This window comes from Passer montanus, unplaced genomic scaffold (genome assembly GCF_014805655.1).
Source record: "Passer montanus isolate IOZ18808 unplaced genomic scaffold, ASM1480565v1 scaffold89, whole genome shotgun sequence".
Taxonomy (NCBI): Eukaryota; Metazoa; Chordata; class Aves; order Passeriformes; family Passeridae; genus Passer; species Passer montanus.
The window spans coordinates 758,314-779,739 of NW_024374256.1; the positions used below are offsets into that span (position 1 = coordinate 758,314).

At 61.1% G+C, this 21,426-nt stretch overlaps 2 protein-coding genes across 2 annotated transcripts; both read right to left on the bottom strand.

Annotated features, from left to right (window-relative positions):
* Positions 1-1,523: 1,523 nt before the first annotated feature.
* On the bottom strand, positions 1,524-13,118 carry NT5C1A (5'-nucleotidase, cytosolic IA). Its single transcript, XM_039733706.1, has 6 exons — positions 12,925-13,118; positions 6,382-6,549; positions 5,400-5,529; positions 5,018-5,140; positions 4,411-4,595; positions 1,524-4,238 (listed from the first exon to the last, which is right to left on the bottom strand). The coding sequence occupies exons 1-6, from the start codon at positions 13,018-13,020 to the stop codon at positions 3,870-3,872; spliced, it is 1,071 nt and encodes a 356-aa protein (XP_039589640.1). The 5' UTR covers positions 13,021-13,118; the 3' UTR covers positions 1,524-3,869.
* Positions 13,119-15,233: 2,115 nt separating this feature from the next.
* Positions 15,234-21,050, bottom strand: HPCAL4 (hippocalcin like 4). Its single transcript, XM_039733712.1, has 4 exons — positions 21,027-21,050; positions 16,613-16,784; positions 16,313-16,528; positions 15,234-16,069 (listed from the first exon to the last, which is right to left on the bottom strand). The coding sequence occupies exons 2-4, from the start codon at positions 16,772-16,774 to the stop codon at positions 15,872-15,874; spliced, it is 576 nt and encodes a 191-aa protein (XP_039589646.1). The 5' UTR covers positions 16,775-16,784; positions 21,027-21,050; the 3' UTR covers positions 15,234-15,871.
* Between the last annotated feature and the right edge of the window lie 376 nt (positions 21,051-21,426).

The following is a 21,426-nucleotide window of genomic DNA, read 5'->3' on the forward strand; positions in this document are numbered from 1 at the left end:
AGGGAGGGTGTGAAGCTGCAGAGTTCCCACCTGGGCCACAGGACAGGCCTGGATTCGTGTGGCCCCCGCACAGCCGGATCTGCAGGGGCTGCACTGCACTTCAGAGCACTCCTGGGTTTCTGCTTTCCCTCCCTAAGGAGCTGGAATCATCCTCTGCTCCTGCTGGATCGTTCATCAGTTTTGGATTCACTGTGCTAGGGAGAGTTCAAGGCAAGGCTGGATGGGGCTTGGAGCACCCTGGGACAGTGGGAGCTGTCCCTGCCCATGGCAGGGGTGGCACTGGATGATCTGGAAGTTCCCTTCCCAAAGCAATCTGGGATTCCATGATCCTGCCACGGTGATGGGGAAACTGAGGCAGAGATGAGCCACAACTCCCTGGGGCACACAAAGGAGCAGGAGAGCGGAGCCCGCGCTCTGCCCGACCTCCCTGCCGTGCTCCTCAGGGGTGTCCCACTCTCTCCAGACACCCCACAAGCTCCTGGGGTTAAATCCTGGCTTCCTCCCAGAAGCAGCTCCTGCTATTCAGGGTGCTGATTTCCTCGGGAACATCTGTGCTGACAATTGCTGAGTGGCAGCATAATTCCCACAGCTCTGCCCCCTCCTCCTCCTCCTCCTCGGGCTTCATTTCAAAGCACGCTCCCTGCAAAGCCCTGCCATGCCTGATCCAGGGAAAAGCTTGGGAGACAGGCAGCACAATCCAAACCTCAGCCTTGCAGCAGAGCCGAGCCAGGCATCCCAAATCCACCTGCACGGAGCTCCCCCTGCCCCTCAGCATCTCACAGCCGAGGCTTTGGGGTTGTGCTTGCAGCTTTTGGCTTTGCTGTGGACATCCCTGACACTGCCTGGGCTGTCCCTGGTGCACCTCAGGCTGGAATCTCTGCTGGAATTTAATTTATTAATTTTTTTTTTCCCTCCAAGCGTCTGGTGGAAGAGCAGCAGGGTTGGGGATGGGCTGGGGGACGGCAGCCCAGCGAAGCAGGAAAGCTCTGCTGAGGGCCATCCATCCCTCAAATGAACACCCACAGCAGGGATGCTGCCCTGGGGCCTACGGACATTCCTTGGCTATATTTGGTGATGGATGGAGAATTTGCTGCTTCCCCTCCGTCCATCTGTTCCCCTCGCCGGCAGGGAGGAGCTGCAGTGGCGCTGCTCGGACGGAGCCGGTACTTCAGCAGCCACAAATCCCCTCTGCCGAGCCTGTGCTGCCTCCCACCTGTTGGCTGGGAGAAGATCAAGCTGACAAAAGGCTCCTGCCAAGCTGTATTTTTATCCAGGGCTCCATCACGAGCTCAGGTGCCCCACAAAAGCCTCTCACGAAGCAGAGGGAGGCGGTTGCACAGCACATCCCACCCCTGGCATCCCAGCCCCAAAGTAGGAGGTTAATCACATTTTCTGAATTCCCTTAAACCCCAAAACTCCTTTTTTCCTTCTTGTCACGCCTGCCCCATCACCATAAAACCTGGGAGGTCCCAGGCAGGGAGCTCAGAGCCAAACACTCACTGTGAGAACAGAGGGAGCCGGGCTGGGACCAACACGGTTTATTACGGAAAAACACCCCGAGGGATCCCATCAACATGGCAAAAAACCACCGGGGGACAATGAAGTGAAACCCACAGCAACAACACACAGCAGGAAAAGTCCAGTTGTCAGCCAGGACAGCAGGAGAGGCAGGACCCCGTGGGAGCAGTGCCCATCCCAGGGATGAGCCCAGGGACACCCCCAGCCCCGGGGGAGTGAGGGAAGCACGCAAGCAGCAAGTCCTCCAGTTGTAGTGGAGGAGGAAAAAATAAAAAACACAAACAGAGGAAGCCACACGTGGATAAAAGCAAAAGGGGCAGCCATGGTGGGAATGGAAAATCCTCCCTGCTCGGGGAGGATTTGGGGAGGTCTGGCTCACCTGGGGCCCATTTCCCGAGCCCCACACCTCCCAGGGAGCCCCTCAACTGCCCTGGCAGCAGGAGGACCCACAGCAGGGTCACTAAAACCCTGTCCCCAGCTTGCACCCAGCTCCCTGTGCACCTCAGGGCCTGGAGAAGCAGCAGGAATCTGTTAAAATCCGGGGTTCTATCCCAAAACCACAACCCAGAACTCCTCCTGGCAGCAGCAGCATCTCCTCTGGACCACCCCACGGACACATCCCCCTGTCCCCAGCCCCACTGGCAGCCTGCCCTGCTCCCCAGGGCTGCCTGACCACTCCATTCCTCCTGCAACATCCTCTCCCCTGCACAAGCTGGGCTTGGCTGGCCTTCCAGCATCTTCAGGAAACACCTTGGAAATGTTTACTGGCTGTGCTCCCCCTCCCAGCTGCCAGAAAGGTCTCCAAGATCCAGTTCAGATCCCAAAATCTTGGGTTCACATTAAAAAAAACAAACCAGACCTTTCTACAAACCTGAGTGCTGGCGGATGTGACACTCAGAAACTCATTCCTCCCAAGATTTGTCGTTTGTTTGTTTGGATTTCAGACCTTCCTCCGAGGTGTTTGTCACCCAGATGTGACAGTTAACAGCCTGCCAAAGAATTCTTCTGGGGGGAAAAAAGTGCAATTTGCTTTTCACTGCTAGAGCAGGATTTAGGATTTAGTGCAATGAGAAAAGTCTCCCTGGCCACTGAAGGCATCAGCAGCTCGGTTATTTACATATTCCTCAAAAGGGTGACAACTCCAGCTCCAGCCCCACTGCTTGAGCTGAAACTTCCCTGGAAAGAGCCAGACACACAACTTGAAAAATTTCAGCCCGTGGAATTTGTAGAAAACTGTCTGATAACATTGAGCACCCTTCCTGCTCAGCCGTGGGATGTCGTGCAAAAAAAAAATAAAATAGAGGAAAAGAAAAACCCACAAGGAAGAAACGATCTTTACATTTTCCTCCCGAGTGTCTCCTTTGGGACAGGGCTTTGAGCAGAAACGTCAGTGTGATTTTCACACCAGTTTCTCTCCCATTGATTTCCCATCCTGGTTTTTCATCAGAGATTTGGTTCTCTCACAGCATCGCTAACAGAGAGTGTCTATTTTAGGAAACACCAGAGGTTTTAAGAAGCTGAGGAGAAAAAGATTATCAACTCATATGGGCTCAGCCTGGAAAGGGAGGAAAAAATCCTTTAATTGAAATCCCCAGGCTGAAATTCTCTGCAGATTTACCTAAATGGACTTCAAATGATGTCCCTAATATATCAAGGCCTGCTTTTAACTTAATTCAAGCCCTGGGCAGGCGTCTGCAGCCCTTGGACAAGCTGGGCTTTGGATGCTCACTGAGATTATTAGTTTTAAGTGCTAAATCATGCAAGTGTGAAACCCACATATAAAAACCTGGGCCAACAATACACCAGCCCAAAGCTCCAAGCAGGAAACGGGATTTTTTTTTTTTTTAGTATGTTAAGTATTTGTTTCTATTTTTCCAAATTTAAGCTGGCAAAATCTTGGTGAAAGGACAGACACTGAGTATTTTCCGGTTGGAGAGCAGCAGCTGGGGCTGTGAAGGAACAATATCACAGTCTAATTCCAGTTAAAAGGGACAAAATTTTGCCTCAAAGCTGCTTGGATGGTTTTTGAGTGCTCCCAATTTTCCAGTTCAGCCTAAACATTTGCTTGGGAAATCCAGAAGTCTTTGGGAGTCACCGAGGGGTTTTAAATAAATAGCTCCAAGGTTCCACACAAGGCAGACCCATCCTCGAGGGGTTTTTTTGCCTGAAGCAAGTGCAGAGTGCGTGGAAAAACTGGGAAATCATCTCCTGGCACAGAGGAGCCCCCAGCCCCACGAGGAACAGAGGCACCAAGGGCATTTTCCTCCTCCCTCCTGCCCCTGCTTGGGGGGGCAGCACGAGCAGGGAGCCTGGCCCATGGGGTGAGGCTTGGGGGATCCCCCCCAGCCCCACTATTTGCTGTTTGGGGTCTGCTGCTTCTCCTGGGCCGGCCTCTTGTGCTTCTGGGCCACGCCGTAGGGCACGTGGGCGGCCACGGCGCCCATCTCCTGCGCGCCCTCCACGTGGAACATCTGGTCGTCGAAGAAGATGTGGGGCCGGATCTTCCTGAGCACGGGGCCCTTGGGAGCCCCCGCCAGGAACAGAGCCTCGTCCGTCTCCAGCCCCCAGCTGCGCAGAGTCTTGAGGGCGCGCGCCCCCGAGCTGGCCGCGCTGCGCGCCGTCACCAGGTACGTGCGGATGGGGCACTCCAGCCTCAGCCCCTTGGAGTAGAACTTCTTCTGCAGCTTGCCCAGCGCCTCCAGGAAGCCCTTCAGGGGGCCCTGACGGAGCAAGGAGGAGCGTTCCTATCAGCCCTTCAATCACCACAAAAACCACCCCAAACCGTCCCCCGTGCCGCGACCCCACCTCGCGCCCCACTGTGGTTGATCCCAGAGCATCCCACGAGGGCTGCCTCCCTCCCAGAGCCCTTTCCTGCCCTCAGCCCAGCTCTACCTGTGCCAGGGGCTTGTTCTCGTGAGCCTTTTCGTGCTCAAAGAACATGTCCAGGCCGTGAGCCTTCACGATCTGCTCGGACTCGTCGGAGAAGAGCACGGCGTCCCCGTCAAACGCCACCCGCAGCTGCTTCTCCGACACCTCCAGGTCCCTGCTGGGGCTGAAGATGGTGGCTGCAGCGATCCCTGAGCATGAGGCAAGAGGTGGCAGTTACCCAAGGATCCGTCCTCGTGGCTCAGCAGAGGAGCAGAGCAAAACACGACGGGCTGGGAGCAAAGCGCCGCGAGGAAACGCGCCCGGGAGCGCCCGCAGCTTGGCCCCGGGAGCTCCCACGGCAAAAACAAACCCCCAGATGACAAATCACCCTTTGCACACGAGAATTAAGGAGGAAAACACCGCCTTTGCCTCGGCAGAGCCGTGGAGCTGGAGGAAAGGCTCATTTCTATGGAAACTGGAGGCTCTTGGGAGCGGCAGGGATGTGGGGCGAGGCAAGCCTTAAGTGCACCTTGGATTAGGGACATGGATATTGGAGCTATCCTCCCTGGGATCAACCCCCTGAGGGCTCCAGGCTCCCCCCCTGCCCCCCCGAGCTGGACCCCAGACTCACCCTCTTCAATGGCCCCACTCACTTTCTCGGCGTCGGAGGAGAGGTAGAGGTTGGTGTGATAGGCCTTGAGGTAACAGATGGGGCTGTTCCCTCCCGTCATGCAGAACCTCTCGATGAACAGATCTGGGGGCAGGAGGGACCCCGGGCTGAGCCTGGCTGCCCCCCAAACCCAGCCTTGCTGCTGCAAGGGCTGGGGCTCATTTTAGCTCTGCTGCCCAACAGCAGGGCCGGCAGCCAGAGCTCCTCCCCACCAGCCAGCTCCTGCTCAACGCCCAGAAAATCTGGGAAAAGCGGAAAAAATGGGAGAAAACATCTCCTTTTCTTGGTGCCCAGCAATGCCACCACCCAACAGCCACCAAGGACAGCCCTGTCCCCATCTCACCGTAGTGGTTGATGCTGTTGATCAAGCGAACCCCAACCTGGGCGTGGTTGTTGGTCATGAGGACGATGTCGAAGAGCTCCTCGCTGTCGGGGTAGAGCTCCCGGAGCTGGGCATTCACTGCCTCCAGAGCCTGCAGCACCCCGGGGACAGGGGCTGGGTGTCAGCCAGGCCCCCCCAGGCATGGCCCCGACCCCCTTCCCACCCAGCAAAGCACTCCTGGTCACCAGTTCCACCAATCTGGCCAGCCCCACGTGTGGTTCTCACCCCTTCCCACCCAGCAAAGCACTCCTGGTCACCAGTTCCACCAATCTGGCCAGCCCCACGTGTGGTTCCCACCCCTTCCCATCAACAAAACACTCCTGGTCACCAAAATCCCCACCTCAACTACACCCCGGGCCAAGCTGACATCAGCTGGGAAAAAATAGACTCATTTTGGTGGTGGAAAAAATTCCACCTAGCCACTCTTCTGTTTTCAAACACAAAAGGTTTGGAGTTATTAAATGAGGATAAATTAGCTCCAAGTTACAGATAAGTGTTTTTCAAGCAATCAGAAACAAGTCTTGCCCCACAGAGCTGATTAATCTCTTTATTGGGAAGGGGCTCCAGCACCCAAAACTGCACTAACTGCTACAGGAGTTAGAAAATAATTTTCAAGTTTGAAGTGCCTCATTTCAACATGACAGAATTAGAAATTGGCCGGCTTGGGAGCAAGGCTAAACTCAGCCAATTTACAAGAATAAATAAATTGTAATAATAATCATAATTAAAAAAAAAAAAGAGAGACTATTTCCTAAAGGGAAACTTTAAATGTGATCCAAGGAGATGATTTCTTCAATTCTTGGGCTCGAGATGGAAAACCCAGCCCTGGAGGCAGTGCTGGGAGGTTTGTCTGCCCTGTGCTTGCTCCGTGCCCGAGCTGGCCCCACGAGAGCTCTGCCCCCTCCCCAAAACCTCAGGGCAGCAGGGCGCCGTGGCTGCTCACCTTGACGAAGGGGAAGGCGGCCCCGGGGAGGAAGGGCTCGTTCTCGTGGTCCAGCTGGTATTTCACGTAGGCCTCCACGCCCTGCTCCGTGTAGATCCTCTGCTCCTCCTCCATGCGGAACAGCGCCCGCGAGGACACGGCGATGGTGATGGCGTTCTCGGGCTTGGGCTGTGGGCACAGGCGCCAGTCAGAGAGGCAGCCCTGGGCGTCGCAGCCCAGGACATCCCTGGATGGCTCAGAGACCCTGGCAGGAAGCCGAAGACACCTGGAAATTCGATCTTAATTCATGGAGCAAATTGCCGATCTTATATAAAGAATTACAGGCCACAAAAGTTTAAGTGGCACAGTAGTAGGAATCACAGGGTGAAGGGAAAAACTTTGGAGCACTGTACAGGGGGGTTTTGTGTGTTGTACAGGGGGTTTGGAATCCTGTACATGGGGGTAGGGAGTCCCAAGATGGAGGGATTTGGGCGTGCCCTGTCCTTCTTCTTTCTTCTCCTTGGTATCCATGTTCAGGATGATGTTGGCACGTGTGGATTGGTTCATAGTGAAAATGCACTTGCCAACAAGGGTGAAAAGTATTGGAAATAGAAAGTAAATATCTAAAATGTAGTTTTCACTATAAAAGAGACCCCATGGGTGGGAGAGAGTGCCCTTGGCTGCCTTGCTGATCAGACCTCGGCTGGACAGACAGAAAAACTTTGTAGATAAGGAACAATAAACTCAACTGAAGACCAAAAGCAAGAGCCCAGACTCCTTCTTCAAAGCACGGCCTGCCCAGAACCGCCTTTTCCCGTGCTGGGGCAGAGTGAGTACCAGCCAACCCCGGCACCTGGGTGGCTGTGCCAGCGTGAAGGGCCACGAGGTGGGTGACACCCCTGAAACGGTTTGGGCAGCGACAGAGCAGCTGCACCACAGACAGAGCCCTGCTGCTCCATCCCCACGCGTGTGGGACGCCTCAGATCCCACTGCCAAGCCCTCCCTCCCTCTGCCAACAGGCTCCCAGGAGCCGTGCAGACCCCAGGAGGAGCTGCTGAAGGCCGTGCAGAAGGAGTTTGTGTGGCTTTTCCCACCCCCCAGGCAGGAGCCAGATCCGCATCCAGATGTGACAAACAGCCCGTGCCAGCTCAGCTCCTCCAAACACTTGATGCAGCTTTTGTGGGTGGAAACATGACAAACAGGTGGTGCAAGCAACGATTTATGAGTCATTATTATTGATGTTCGAGGCTCCATCCAAAACCCAAATCCAAAACCTCCTCCAGCTGAAGCCAACGAGGCGCCTGCAGAGGGACTTGGCAGGGACAGAGGGGACAGCAGGAAAGTCAAGCTCATCTTGACCCCCACCCGTCCTCCCTCTCTCCCCTTGAAGGGCAGGGAGGGTGTTAATCCCCATCACTCACTTGCAAGCACAAAAATAAGTTAATTACTGATGGCCAGCGGGAAATCCTGGCTGCCAGGACAGCAAATCCTACAGAGGGACAGTGGCACAGGGAGTCCTGTCCCCTACAGGGGAGTTCAGAAAGCAGGACAGGGCTTGGGGGTCTCTGAGAGGAGCCCTGGCTGTGAGCACTGCAGGAACACCTCACCCCTGCTCCTCTGTGGCTTCCAGGATCCTCTGTGCCACGCTCTCCATGAGTAATCCCCTGGCAATGCCATTTGCTCAGGGTGGAGGGTGCCTCCTCCAGGTGCTCCAAAGTTCAAGCTCCCACCCTGCCCGGGGCTGAACTTTCCAGGAGCAGCAGCCTGGCAGGGCCCAGGTGCCCCATCCACACCGGGCTGGGCTCGTCCTGCCCCCAGCCCCACCCAGGAATGAGTCAGTGGGAGCCTCCACCCCATTCCCAGCACCAGGTCTGTGCCAGGCACCTCTCCAGAGGTCCCCAAAATCCCCCCAAATCCCCCAAATCCCCAGGAAAGTGATTAAACAGTGGGCGATTAGGACGAGACCCAGATTAGCTCGGGCTGAGAGGATCACTGCAGGCACAGGGATCCCTCTGCCACAGCATTTTCAGGGAATCAGGTCCCATTTGGAAGAGGCTCTTTTAGGAAAGCAGGGGAACAACCCCCAGGACAGGCAGGACCTGACCCACGACACCAGCACTGCTCAGGTGCCCCAGAGAGGAGTGTCAGCTATTAACTGGTCACGGGCCAAGCCCTGGCACTTCAGCTCATTAATTAATAACTCTGGTGTCATGGGCCATTTATTAGCTGAAAATATTAATAACTCTGGAAGGGCTTGGGACATCCGGCCATTAGCTGGAGGCCTGCAGTGCTGGGTGTGCAGGAAATCTTCCCGGTGCTTGCTGCCTGATCCTGGGCCGGGCTCAGCCCTGCAGGGAGATCCCCAGGACAGAAACCAGCCCAGAGGCGTGTTCAAGGGGCTGACAAGGATGTTTGGGGCCACAAGCCAAGCTGGGTGCCCAGAGGGAATTTCCATCTCGCTCTCCCCCCAGCGCACACCTTGCACACCTTGCACAACAGCCCCGGCTGCTCAAGGTCCCTTCCCCGCCTCTGCAGGGCACCAGCCCTGCGGGAGGGTTCATTTAAGAGGCAATAAACACAGCAATAAAAACAACCCTGAGCTCCAGGCCCTGCCTGTGCCCCGGCGTGGGCAGCTGGAGCCCCAGGTGCCCGCGGGCTCTGGGAATGGGAGCTGCCCCATCCTGCCAAGGAAGATTTGCACCTCGCCGAGCTCTCGGGGCAGGAAAGTCTCACCCGGGCGCTGAGGCAGCTCCAGCTCCGGCTGGGCTGGAAGGGCCCTGCTGTTCCCTGGGAAATGCTGACATTTGGAAAACGAGGCGATTCTGCGCTGCGAGGAGGGATCTGCATTTTGACATTTCTTTGAAGTGGAGGTTTCATTTGGAAGCGTTCCCTCCCCGAGGTTGCTTGGATGCCTCTCCGTCCCCATTAGTGCTGCAGATGGTCATTACAACGCTCAAAAATGAGCTTTAAAAAGCCTCAGGAACCACAGCACCTCGAATCCTCCACCTGAGTGCTGCTAACAACCCACCCAACGCCACTTTTCCCCAGAAATTGAGATGTTTCAGGGCAAACACTCTCCTTTTGCAACAGGAAATGTGTGCATGGGAGGGGTCCCACTCCCAGCCCTGCCTGGGATGGGTTTGCTCCCTCAGCCCCCATCCCACCACAGCCTCCTGCTCTGGCTGCCTCAGCCCTGCAGGCTTTGGGCTGAATCACAAACTCTGTTTTCCCCTCAAAGCAGCATCCAAGGTCAGCCAAGGTCAGTGAAAGCTCATCCAGCACAAGCCCAGGCTCTGCTCAGCCGAATCCAACTGAATTTGCTGCCTGGGGATCCATGGTGAGCTCCTCTTCCTTCCCACGGGGAGGTCAGACCCAGCCCCCTCCTGCACCTCGAGCAAGACATCAATGATGGGTTTCAGAGGGGTGAGAGCAGCGTGGGGGAAGGTCCCATCCCAGCCTGGGTCCATCCCAGGAGGGACAGCCAGGGACGTGTCCCAGCAGCCCAGCCCTCTGAGGAGGAACATCAGCTCCAGGAGGCCCACAAGGCCCAAACCCCCCCTGAGAAGTGTAAAAAAGACATTTCCAGCAGGCTGCAGCTCCACTGAGTGCACACCCACCCCAGAGCCCCAGCCCCCAGCTTTGGGGTGAAGGTGTATTTCAGGAATGGTTGGAAACAGCCCAATTTTCTGCCTGCAGATCCAACAGCTGGCAGCCTTTAAATCGCTGCTCTAATCAGTAAATCCCCAGCAGCCCCCCAAGGATTAGGGGCAGACATTTGGAAATCCCACAGGCTCCCTGGATGAGCAGTGGGACTGTGTCCTCCCACCACGGGTGCCCACAGTGCCACCCAGGCCCAGCAGCTTCACTGTCACCCCTGGAGGCCACCATGGGCAGGAGCCACAGTGGGGACCCCATTCTGCACCCCTTGATCCTCTTGAGCTGCCAACCCCATCCTAAAATCCTGCAGGAATTCTGGGCACTTCCCTGGATGCTGCAGAAGACCAAACTCTCGTGATTAATTCAATATTCAGAGGATTTTGGTCATGGAAAGGGAAGAGGAAGGGTTTGCTGCAGGGCTGAGCATTGCCCCCACTCCAGCATCCCCAAAACGGCACGTGGGGGAGAGGGGTGGGTCCCAAAAGGGAGAGCAGGGTGCCCAGAGGAGGGGAGCCAGCAGAAAACCAGCTCCCACCGGCCCAGCTCGGTGGCACCAGAGCGGCTGGGGACATTTCCAGCATTGCTGAAGGGTGACAGGTCTCATTGCTGACCTCGCTGGCAGGAGCAGCCCTGGGAAGAGCTGCGACCACTGCAGAGCAGGAATGCCCCGTTAACCCCTTCCCAGCCAGGAATGGCTGCCCAAAATCTCCTGCCACCTCACAGCTCTCTCCTGCTGCTGCAGGGCCGCGAGGACAGACAGACAGACAGACCTGGCACCCCAAGGGCACAGACAGATGACACCAAACCCCATTTCCTGAAGGAGCCCCGGGCAGCACCAGCCCCCTGCTCGGGATCAGATTAAAGTTCAGGGCGTCTGCCGGGGTGGTTTGGAGTTTTCCAAGAACATTATTTATACTGCAGAAAAGCGCCCTGCAGCCATCCATCACGGGCTGGCAGCTGCCAGGCTGTGCGAGGGCAGCTGAGCTGGCTGCCCGCAGCCACAGGGCCCCCAGCCTGCCCCAGGAGAGGGGCACAGAGCCTGGCGTGCCCCCAGCCCCACAGGGCGTGCTGGCACAGCCCAGCTCCAGGATGTGAGCTCCCCAATCTCGCTTTGCAAAGCTGCCCCCGTGCCTCAGTTTCCCCAGTTGTACAGCTACTGGTCAGCGAGGAGAGGAAGAGGAGGAGCCCGGGCTGGCATCCATGGGCAAAGCAGGGCATGAAAACTAAGAGGCTGCATCCTGCCACCCAGGCAGGCTGTCCCTGTGCTCTGGGAAGGGCACAGGCAGCAGCGTGAGCTGGCAGCGGGTCCAGGAGCGGGGCTGGCAGGGAAAGCACAGGGGCTGCCCCAGGTGGGGGCTTGGAGGTGTCCCCCCGAGGAGAGCCCACACACAGAGCTTTGCCACGCACGGTGCCAGCACGGGGGGTGTCACAGGAGGGGACAGCCCAGCTTTTGGGGTCCCACGGCCCCGAGGGTGGCTGGGGGGCTGCAGGGGCAGGGGGGCACAGCCCCCAGCCCCACTCTCCTGCTGTGTTTAAAGCCCCCGTTAGGTAACACAGCCTGTCCCTCTGACCCCCCGCAGCAGCCATGGGGCAGCCGCGCCCCGGCTCTCCTGCTGTGTTTAAAGCCCCCGTTTAAAGCCCCAGAGGGACACAGCCTGTCCCTCTGACCCCCCGCAGCAGCCGTGGGGCAGCCGCGCCCCGGGGACACCCCCTGGCTCCGGGCTGTCCCCCACAGTGCCACCCCTCGTGTCCCTGCCAGGGGACAGGCAGCTCGTGGCGCTGTCACCGGGCCACTCCGCAAGGACAGCTCAGCCCAGGAGCACCTGGGACCTGCAGGACCCCAGGGACACCGCGGGGATCCGGAGAGACCCCCAGGGATGCCACGGAGGAGTGGGAGCACCTGCAGAGAGCCAGGGCATCCCCAAGGGATGGGGGTTAAAGAAACACCAGAGACACCACGGGGGACCCCACAGAGCCGGGAGGGGACACTCAGGGGGACCCCAAAACACGTGGAGGAAATGGGGCACGGGGAGGGAACCGCAGAGATCCTGGAGGAGATGGGGCACCCACAGACACCCGGAGGGGTCCCATGGGGGAGTCCAGGGAAAACGAGAACCTGCAGGAGATGGGAGAGCTGGGGAACCTGCAGGAGATGGGAGAGCCCCACAGGAGATGGGGCACCTGGGGAGCCCCGCAGGAGATGGGGCCGGCGGGGCGGGGGTCGCGCCCGGAGGGGCCGCATCCAGCCGTGGGGCAGCCGCGCCCCGGGGACACCCCCTGGCTCCGGGCTGTCCCCCACAGTGCCACCCCTCGTGTCCCTGCCAGGGGACAGGCAGCTCGTGGCGCTGTCACCGGGCCACTCCGCAAGGACAGCTCAGCCCAGGAGCACCTGGGAGCTGCAGGACCCCGGGGACACCGCGGGGATCCGGAGAGACCCCCAGGGATGCCACGGAGGAGTGGGAGCACCTGCAGAGAGCCAGGGCATCCCCAAGGGATGGGGGTTAAAGAAACACCAGAGACACCACGGGGGACCCCACAGAGCGGGAGGGGACACTCAGGGGGACCCCAAAACACGTGGAGGAAATGGGGCACGGGGAGGGAACCGCAGAGATCCTGGAGGAGATGGGGCACCCACAGACACCCGGAGGGGTCCCATGGGGGAATCCAGGGAAGAGGAGAACCTGCAGGAGATGGGAGAGCTGGAGAACCTGCAGGAGATGGGGCACCTGGGGAACCCCGCAGGAGATGGGGCACCTGGGGAGCCCCGCAGGAGATGGGGCACCTGGGGAACCCCGCAGGAGATGGGGCACCTGGGGAGCCCCGCAGGAGATGGGGCCGGCGGGGCGGGGGTCGCGCCCGGAGGGGCCGCATCCCCCCCGGCAGGGAGCGCTGCGCGGGGGCTCTCACCGATTTGGGCTTCTTTTTGGGGGCGAGGTTGTCGTAGAAAGCCTTGGCTTCATCCCAGGGCCGCCCCGGAGCCCCGGCGGGGCCCGGCGGCTCCATGGCCCGGCGGCACCGGGGCACCGGCGGTACCGGGGCACCGGCGGCTCCGCTCCGCGCGTCCCGGCAGCTCCCGGAGCCGCGGCCGGCCCGGCGGAACGCGCTTTATATGGCATCCCATGAAGCTCCGGGGTTTCAGTCCACCGGGACACGGATTAACCTCTTCGGGACCGAGCGCTCCTCGCCGGTGATACCGGGGAGCTGCGGGGGGACTGAGGGGGGAGCCCCCGCTCCGGGGCGGAGAACGAGGGGAGGGGGCTGGGGACAGAGGTGGCCTCGGCAGAGCCCCGGGGGGACGCGGAGCAGGAGGGCTGGGTCCCCGGTGTGTCGCCGCCCGGTTCCCGGTGTGTCACTGCCCGGTCCCCGGTGTGTCGCCGCCCGGTCCCCGGTGTGTCGCCGCTCCTGCCCGTCCCCAGCCGCGGGTTTGGCCATCCCTGGGAGCACAGGGAAGGGCACCGGGGCGGTCAGAGCTGTCACAGGATGGAGCAGCCGGGGAGGACGGAGGGCGGTGGGACCCTGCTCCGTGCCGCGGTGACCTGTGACATTCACTGGTTAATGAATGAGTGTTAATTAAGGCTCTCCTCTGCCAGGAGTGCTGGTGGGAGCAGCTCAGGCTAAAAATTCCATCATGAGCAGCAGAGCCCCAGGAGCCCTGGGGGAGCAGGGGGTGCACCCAGAGACCAAAAAGGGACAAGGGGTGGAAGATCTCACCTGGAACAGGGCAGCTCCTCGGGGAGGTCACAGAGCAAGGTTTTATTCAAATCCCTGTGCTCCAGCTAAAGAAAAACCCTCCCTACAGACAAGAGCCCTGGGGACCCTCGTGGTGTCTCTCCACGAGCCCAACCCACCAGCGAGGTCCAAGCAGGAGAGCAGAGCCAGGGGAAGCTGTGTGAGCAGGGCTGGCAGCAGGAATCCCAAACCCTTTGGGGATTCGGCCTCATTTCAGCCTCACACGTTTCCTTTCCCCCAGGGCTCCCTGCTGGGAAACCTGAGCTTCTTTTGGGGTGGCCCCCGGGGAAGCAGGAGCTGGGAGGGCCCCGGGATCACCGGGCTATTCTTGGAGTTCTCTCTCGAGCTTCCAGGCAGCAGCCCTGGCACGTCCCCAGCTCCCTCAGGGTGAGAGATCCTGCCCCGTTCCCTCTTCCCAGGCACCGCCGAGCTGCACACCCACACGTGCTCCTGGAAAGCACAGCGAGGTGCAGAGCTCTCCCAGCAGCAGCTCTCCTAAAAATACACCCCTGCCTGGTCCTGGCACCCTCCCATGCCCGTGCTGGCTGCTGCAGGACACACCGAGGGCTGGGGGATTGCAGGATGCAGAGCTGGGAGCCAGCCCCGCCAGACGGATTCAGAGGAGGATGAAAATTTGGTGAGAGCTCCTTAGCAACAGTCACTGTCTGTGCAGGCTGCCGAGGGAGAAGAAAGGCCAGAGGAAAATCTGTGCGGGGAAGATGGGGGTGGAGAAAAAAGGGACAAAGATGCACAGAGAGCAGGTCCCAGCTGCTGACAGATGGAGCCCAGGACGAAGCCACCAGCCCTGAGGGAAGGGCACAGCCAGGGGCCAGCTCCTGGCTGTCAAATGAAACCCATCTCCAGCGAGGTTTGGGGTCTGGGCCTCCCCACCCCAAAAGTGACATTCTCTTCCCCACAGCTGCCTGCACGACTGAAGGGTTTCACTTCCACCCACCTCCAGGCTCCCCAGCCTGAGCCCCCCTGTGCTGTCCCCAAGGGTTTCTCCACCCCTTGGGGTGTCCCAGGCTCAGGTGAGACCCCTAAAATATCCTCAGAAGTGCAGTGTTGTCACCTCACTGTCCCAGCCAGCTGTCCCCCCCCAATAAACCATCCAGAGGGGGACACCACACACAGGGGACAGTTTATTTTCCCATTAAAAAAATAAGTAACGACTTCACCATCTCCTAACAGACACCACAGCCACCAACACCACAATGTGCAGGCTAAACAGCAGCCTGGTGCAGACTAAACACCAGCCTGGGACAGGAGGGGTGGATGCTGCAGGCTGGGAGGGGGGAGGAAGGAGACAGATTTGTTTCTGGTGGCCTCAGAGCTTTTCCAGGAGGCTCAGCAGGGACAGGACCCATCCACACGTCCCCACAGCAGTGCCACACAGCCAGGAGCAGCACCAGGACCTGCCTTCCACACCCACACCCCTGAGCCTGCCTCCAGTTTGGGACTGCAGGCGTCACCTCCATCTCCAGGAGCGCCACAGGGCACCCAGGGAACCTGAGGGGATGGAAGGTGGCCGCTGGGATGGGACACTGGCCACATCCAGGGCTGGCTTTGTGCATTTCTGTTCCCTGCTGAAGTGTCCTGACCAAGCCTGGCTGTTCCCAGCAGGGAAAACAGAGGTGGAAGAGCTAAAGCTGGTGCAAGAGCCTGCCCTGGCCTCTCCAGGCAGCCTTGCAGGGAATTGCCATGGAGGAAGGAGCAGGACTTGGGGCTTTTCAGCCTCCCTGGAGACATCACAAGCCAAAAAGTGGGGGGAAAGCAGCAGGAAGGGGACAGAGCTGGTCTCAGTCAGGATCAGGGAAAGGGGCAGGTGGAGCAGTAGGGAAAGCAGGGAGAAAGCAGCAGGGATGTGGGAACAGCTGGCCCTGCTCAGCCAGGACACAGCAGTGGCTGCAGGGCATCCATCTCCAGGGTGGGAGAGGGCTGCCAGCGCTCAGAGCAAGCTCTGACCTCGAGGATGTGGAGTGTGGGCTGCCAGGATGCACCCGAGCAGGGACAGCAGGGACGGAACGTGGCTCATGCCTGGGGCCAAACGGGGGCAAAACAGGGATTGAAACCATCACAGGGGCAGAGTTTGGCTGCAGCCAGTCCAGCCCTGAGGCCCAGGGCCCTATTTCTGCATGTCACACTGCAGGAGCAGGACGATGGAGGGGTCGCTCTTGGCGGCCTCCTTGAACTCCTCCAGGGAGATCTGGTCGTCCTTGTCCTTGTCCATCTTTGTGAAGATCTTGTCCACTCGCTGCTGGGGTGTCAGCCCGTCCTGGTTCATCCTCATCATGATCACAGTCCCCACCATCTTGTAAATGGCCTGGAGGAGGAGGAGAGTGGGAATGAGAGGGAATGTTGGACGGACACAAGGTCCCGGGACAAGGCAGGGGACAGGGACAGGATCGCTGCTCTGCTGGGACCCTGCTCTGTCAGAGCCACATCAAGCGCCCTTCAGACAAAGCTCAGGGTAGGAAAACTCATTCTTTGGTGCTAAAAGGGACCCGACATCTGTGGAAAATCCTGGGAAAAGCCAGCAATCCCTGCTGGCTTGAAGCACCAGTACCTCAATGATCTCCAGCATCTCCAGGCGCGTGATCTTCCCGTCCCCGTCCAGGTCGTACATCTCGAAGGCCCAGTTGAGTTTCTGCTCAAAGGTGCCCCTGGAGGTGACAGACAGGGCACAGATGAACTCCCTGAAGTCGATGGTGCCGTCCCCGTTCTTGTCGAAGGTGCGGAACGCGTGCTGGGCAAACTTGGAGGCGTCTCCATAGGGGAAAAACTGCGGGAGGGAGAGAAGAGGGACTGAAATGAGGAGGGGGGAGCTCGGCAGGGAGGCTGCGCCTGAGGTGCTGCAGACCCCCACCTTGATGTAGAGCTGCTGGAACTCCTCCAGGTTGAGGATGCCGGTGGGGCAGTCCTTGAGGAAGCCCTTGTACCACTGCTTCAGCTCCTGCTCGCTGAACTCCGTGCTCCTCACCAGGTCATCCAGCATCTCCGGGGCCAGCTTGCTGCTGTGCTTGCCCATGGCTGCCCCTGGGAAGGAAAACCCACAGCAGGCTGGGGAGGGATGGTCCTCCCAGCCCTCATCCACCCCGGCTGGTCCTGTGTCTCTGATCCACCCGGCTGATGGGTGTCCGTGGAGGAAATGGAAATCCACCTGGCACTGGAAATGTGGCTTTGCTGCTGGAGGTGTCCAGGAGCTGGCCCTGGCACAGCCCACCAGGGCAACCAAAATGGGCACCACCCACCCCCCGTGCTCATTTTGGGCAGCAGGAAACCACTCAGAAAGCAACTGAAAATTCAGAACTCTTCCCACGGCCTTTGCCAGAGCACGATCGTAGAATCCTGGAATGGTTTGGGTTGGAAAGGAGCTGATTTAGTTCCAGCCACGCTGCCATGGGCAGGAGCACCTTTCACCAGCCCCCTTCTCTGAGGGTGGCACAAGGAAGAATCTGCCATTGGGGCACATAAAAACCTCCCTGGCACTGCGGCCCTCACAGCAGCCAGCTGGCCACAGGGGTGCCCATCCTGCAGCTTGGTGGGAACGGGGTGGGTGAGGCTGCTGTCACTGCCTGGGGCTAGGGCTAGGGTCACACCTGGGGCTAGGGCTAGGGTCACACCTAGGGTTGGGGTTAGGGTCACACCTGGGGTTAGGGTTAGGGTCACACCTAGGGTTGGGGTCACACCTAGGGTTAGGGTTTTGAAAACCACAAACCCCAGAACTCTAGGCACACTGCAGCTGCCAAAGGAGTTCCAAGGAGAACACAAAAGTGCCAAAACATGGCTTCCTCCACGGCTTTTTCCCTGGAGCCACTCAGCCAGCGGGGTAGAGCAGCAGGCAGCCCTGGCAGGCCCTGGCTGTGTGGGCAGGGAGCTGCTCCGAGACGTGCCGTGCCCGCTCCCACGCAGCCTGGGCTGCCAGCGCCGCTCAGCCTGAGCAGCAGATGGTTCTCCGGGAGCTCCTGGAGCTTCTCTCTCCGTGAAGTTGAGGAGAAGTTCTCCTGGAGCCCAACCAAGCACCGTGTCCTCTCAGGGATGTGATGTGCTGCTGGCCCAGTGTGGGCTTGGGGCACACGGGGGGCACCCTGGCATGGGTGGTGTGGGGTTCCTCGTGCTCCCAGCCAAGCCCACAGGCAGCAGCTCCTTCCTGCCCCATCGTCCCACCAGCATCTGCCACGGCAGCCTGGGGAGTGCCCGGGCACCCACAGAGCACAAGGCTTCCCCAGCCACCCCAGATCAGCTCCACAAATGCCCCTGGGGCCGTGGCCTGGCTCTGAATTGCTGGATTGACCATAAACCATGCCAGGCACTCAGCCTGGGCACACCTGCCTGGGCACACTCTGCCTAGGCATACTCTGCCTGGGCACACTCAGCCTGGGCACACTCAGCCTGGGCACACTCAGCCTGGGCACACCTGCCTGGGCACACCTGCCCTGATCCAAGCCCTCCCACGGCTGGGGGATGCAGCCCCTCAGCTGCCAGGACTCCAGAGCAGCCTCCTGAGCCCCACAACCCCCAAACCCCTTTCCAAGCAGCACCCAGCCATGCCAGGGCAGGGACAGCGCCCAGGAGGGAGCCACGCTCACCCCAAAGCAGTCCCAAACCCGGACACAGGGGTGGCACCACGGGTGAGCCCCCGGGGCAGCACGGAGCCCCCCACCCTGCAGCAGCACCCCAGGGTGGCACCAGCGGGCAGGGACGGGGCTGGGCGCTCGGGGATGCTCTGCCCACCCGCACCACGGGACCGCTCCGGGCCGCCGGCCCCGGCCCCGGCTGGAAGCGGCTCCGGGAGCGGCTCCAGCCCCGACGGCGGCCCCGCACCGGGGGGAGCGGGTTCCCGGCCCCGCGGGGGGCCGGGATGCTGGGACGGGGGTGCGGGGGGAGGGCCCCGAACCCCTGCACCGGGGACACTGGGACACGCCGGTGGCCCTTTGCTTGGCACAGGCACGGCTGAAGCGCACAGGAGAGAGGGACAAGAAAACCACTTTGATCTCCAGAGCCAAACGCGGAGTGTTTCCATGGAGATCGCCGAGCGCTTTTCGCGGTGACCTTGGCATCCCCGCTGTGATCCCAGCGCCGCTGGGCCCGTCCCGAGCTGCCCCTCTGCCTCTGGTGCCCACTGGGCCTGGAGGAAGTCTTTGGCCAGCCAGGGCTGCTCCCCACCCCATCCCACCCCATCCCATTCCCATCCCATCCCACATCCCATCCCCATTCCCCTCCCCTCCCATCCCACCCCAGTGGGGCTGTGGGGTGCTATGGGGTCTCAGCCCCCCTCCAAGGCACCTGCCCTCAGGTGCCCCCCCCTTTTCTCTGCAGGAAGCAGCAGAGACTGCCCCAGCTGGGGCTGAGGCAGGGCTGGGTTACAAAACCCACAAATATTGGCAGCAGTGGGGCTGGGGCCCCCCCAGGGCTGGGTGTGACCTCCTTGTGCCAGGGCTGGACCCCACCCGGAGCGAGGTGATTCTGCCCCGCGGATTTGGGGTCACCTCCACAGCCTGTGCTGGGCACGGGACGCGGCTTTGTGGCCCCAAAGCCTCTCCGTGAGCGTCCCCGAGAGCTGGGGGGGTGGGATGAGCCCCCCCGGCCCCGCTGGCTGTTCTTGGATGTGGAGTAAAGACACCAATTAGCAGCTCTGCAAACCGCCCGTGCCCGGCGTGCTCCGGGGGACTGAAAAATTAATGAGGGCTTAATTGAAGCAGCGCAGGCTGCCTGGGATGGGAGCAGCCCGGCTCAGCCCACGGGGAGGGGGAGCCGAAGGGGCTGGAGGAGGCAGGGGAGCCCCAGGTGACAGGGATGCCCTTGGGGTGAGGAGCGGGGTGACTGTGCGGTCCTGGCATGTCCTTTTTGGGGCCCTGACACCCAAAGGTGGGGCTGGGATGGTGCCTGGGGGTCGTGGAGGGCTGAGCACACCGGCACAGCACTGGAGCACCCAGCTGAGCCCAGCGCCCAAACTGGGGCACCCCAAAACCTTCGTGAGCCCAGGCGTGAAAGGGACATTGACCCTGAGTTTGCGGAGGGGACAGCCGGGTGTCTGGGGGGGACAGCGCTGCTCAGGCAGCCACAGCTTTTCCCAGCAGCATCCCCAACACCCAGCCCCGCGGGCAGAGCTGCCAGGGCGCTGCCGAGCCCTGGAAAACCTCCCTGCCCAAGGGATGCGAAGGGCTGCAGCTTCCCCCAGCGGCTGCGGGCTGCAGCAGCACGGCCCGGGGGGGGGACACCCCGCAGCCCCCTCTGCCCCGGGCTGCTGCAGCCGCCTCAGCCCCCCACAGCCCGCGGGGGGCTCGGGGGGCAGGAGAGCAGGGTGCTTGTGGCAGAACCCCGACAGCTGCTGTCCCTCCGCGCTGCCAGGTCACCCGGCGGCGACACTGCCACTGCTCGGGGCTGTGGTGGCTCTGCCAGCCCCTCTGAGACCCCCCAGCACAAAGCCCCTGTTGTCACCCCCTCCCCGTGTCCCTGAGGGACAGCTCTGGGTGCCACTGGCCAAGCTGGACCTGGGGTCACCCTAACGCTGGGGGTGCCTCTTGCTGTCCCCACTGTCATGCCCAGCGCAGGCCTGGGAAAAGGGGGGAGCCGGGGTAGAAAAGCAGAAATAGCCCCAATTTTGGGGCTCCTTTCCTCCTACCTCCCCCCGGCGGGAACAGCTCTGAGCTGGTTCCTGCCACCCACACCCCTCCTGCCCCGTCCTGGGGGAGCTGATGAGGCACAGAGGGCGCAGCCTGCCCCAAACAGGGTCCGGGCACGGGGGTCTGCCTTGTCCTCGCTGCGGTGGCACCAGGCGGGGTCGGTGCTTGTCCCCCTCCCCGGAAAAGGGACCGAGGGAAACGGTGCCGCCCATAGGCTGGGGGATAGGAATATCTGGGTTTTCCCTCCCTCTGCTGAGAGCTGGGACTGCCTCCGATGAGGGGCGACCCTCTCGATGTCCATCCCACGGTGAGGGTCCCCGTGTCCCCCCAAACCCGGGCAGCGGCAGCCCGACCCCTCTCCCCGCCAGGCCGCAGAGCTTTGCCGGCCGGCACGCAGGGGGTTAAAGCCTCCCCGTCTCCCTCACACTTGAGACGTCACCGTCACCGGTGGCGTGGGGGGGCCGGGGGGCTATGGTGGTCTTTGTGGAGCGCTCGGCAGCCGGCGCAGCTCACGCACACGGCGGGCGCCTCGTCCCCGCAGCGCCCGCGCCCCGCCGGCCGCCATGGGGGGTGGGCGATGGGGGGTGGGCTCAGCCCCTCCTGGCGCTGCTGCAGCCCCGCGCCGGCCCCGGGTGGGTGCGGGCTCTCGGGTGGGTGCTGCGGCTCGGCTCGCGGCAGCCCTGCGGTAAATCCGCTGCTCAGCCGCAGCCGGGAGCGGGGAGCCCCCTGCAGCCCCCCCGCCCCCGGGCACACTGGAGGGGGGCTCAGCCCCACGGGGGGCTCGCAAGCCCCTCCGGGCAGAGAAATGCCCGGAGCGGGGGGGTCACGGCGCCGAGGAGCCGCAGCTCCGCCCTGCTCAGGGCTGGGGTGCCCCGGCTGATCGCGGGGTGGGCTCTGGCCCCGGCACCCCGATTCCCGGGATGAGCTGTGCCCCCCGCGGAAAATCCTCCAGGCACGGCTCGCCCGCCCCTGCGGCGGCTGCGGCGGGGCCGTGGGCGGGGGGCAGCGGCCGGGGGGGCTGCAAGGGGAAGGGGCAGGCAGCCCCCGGCCGGGG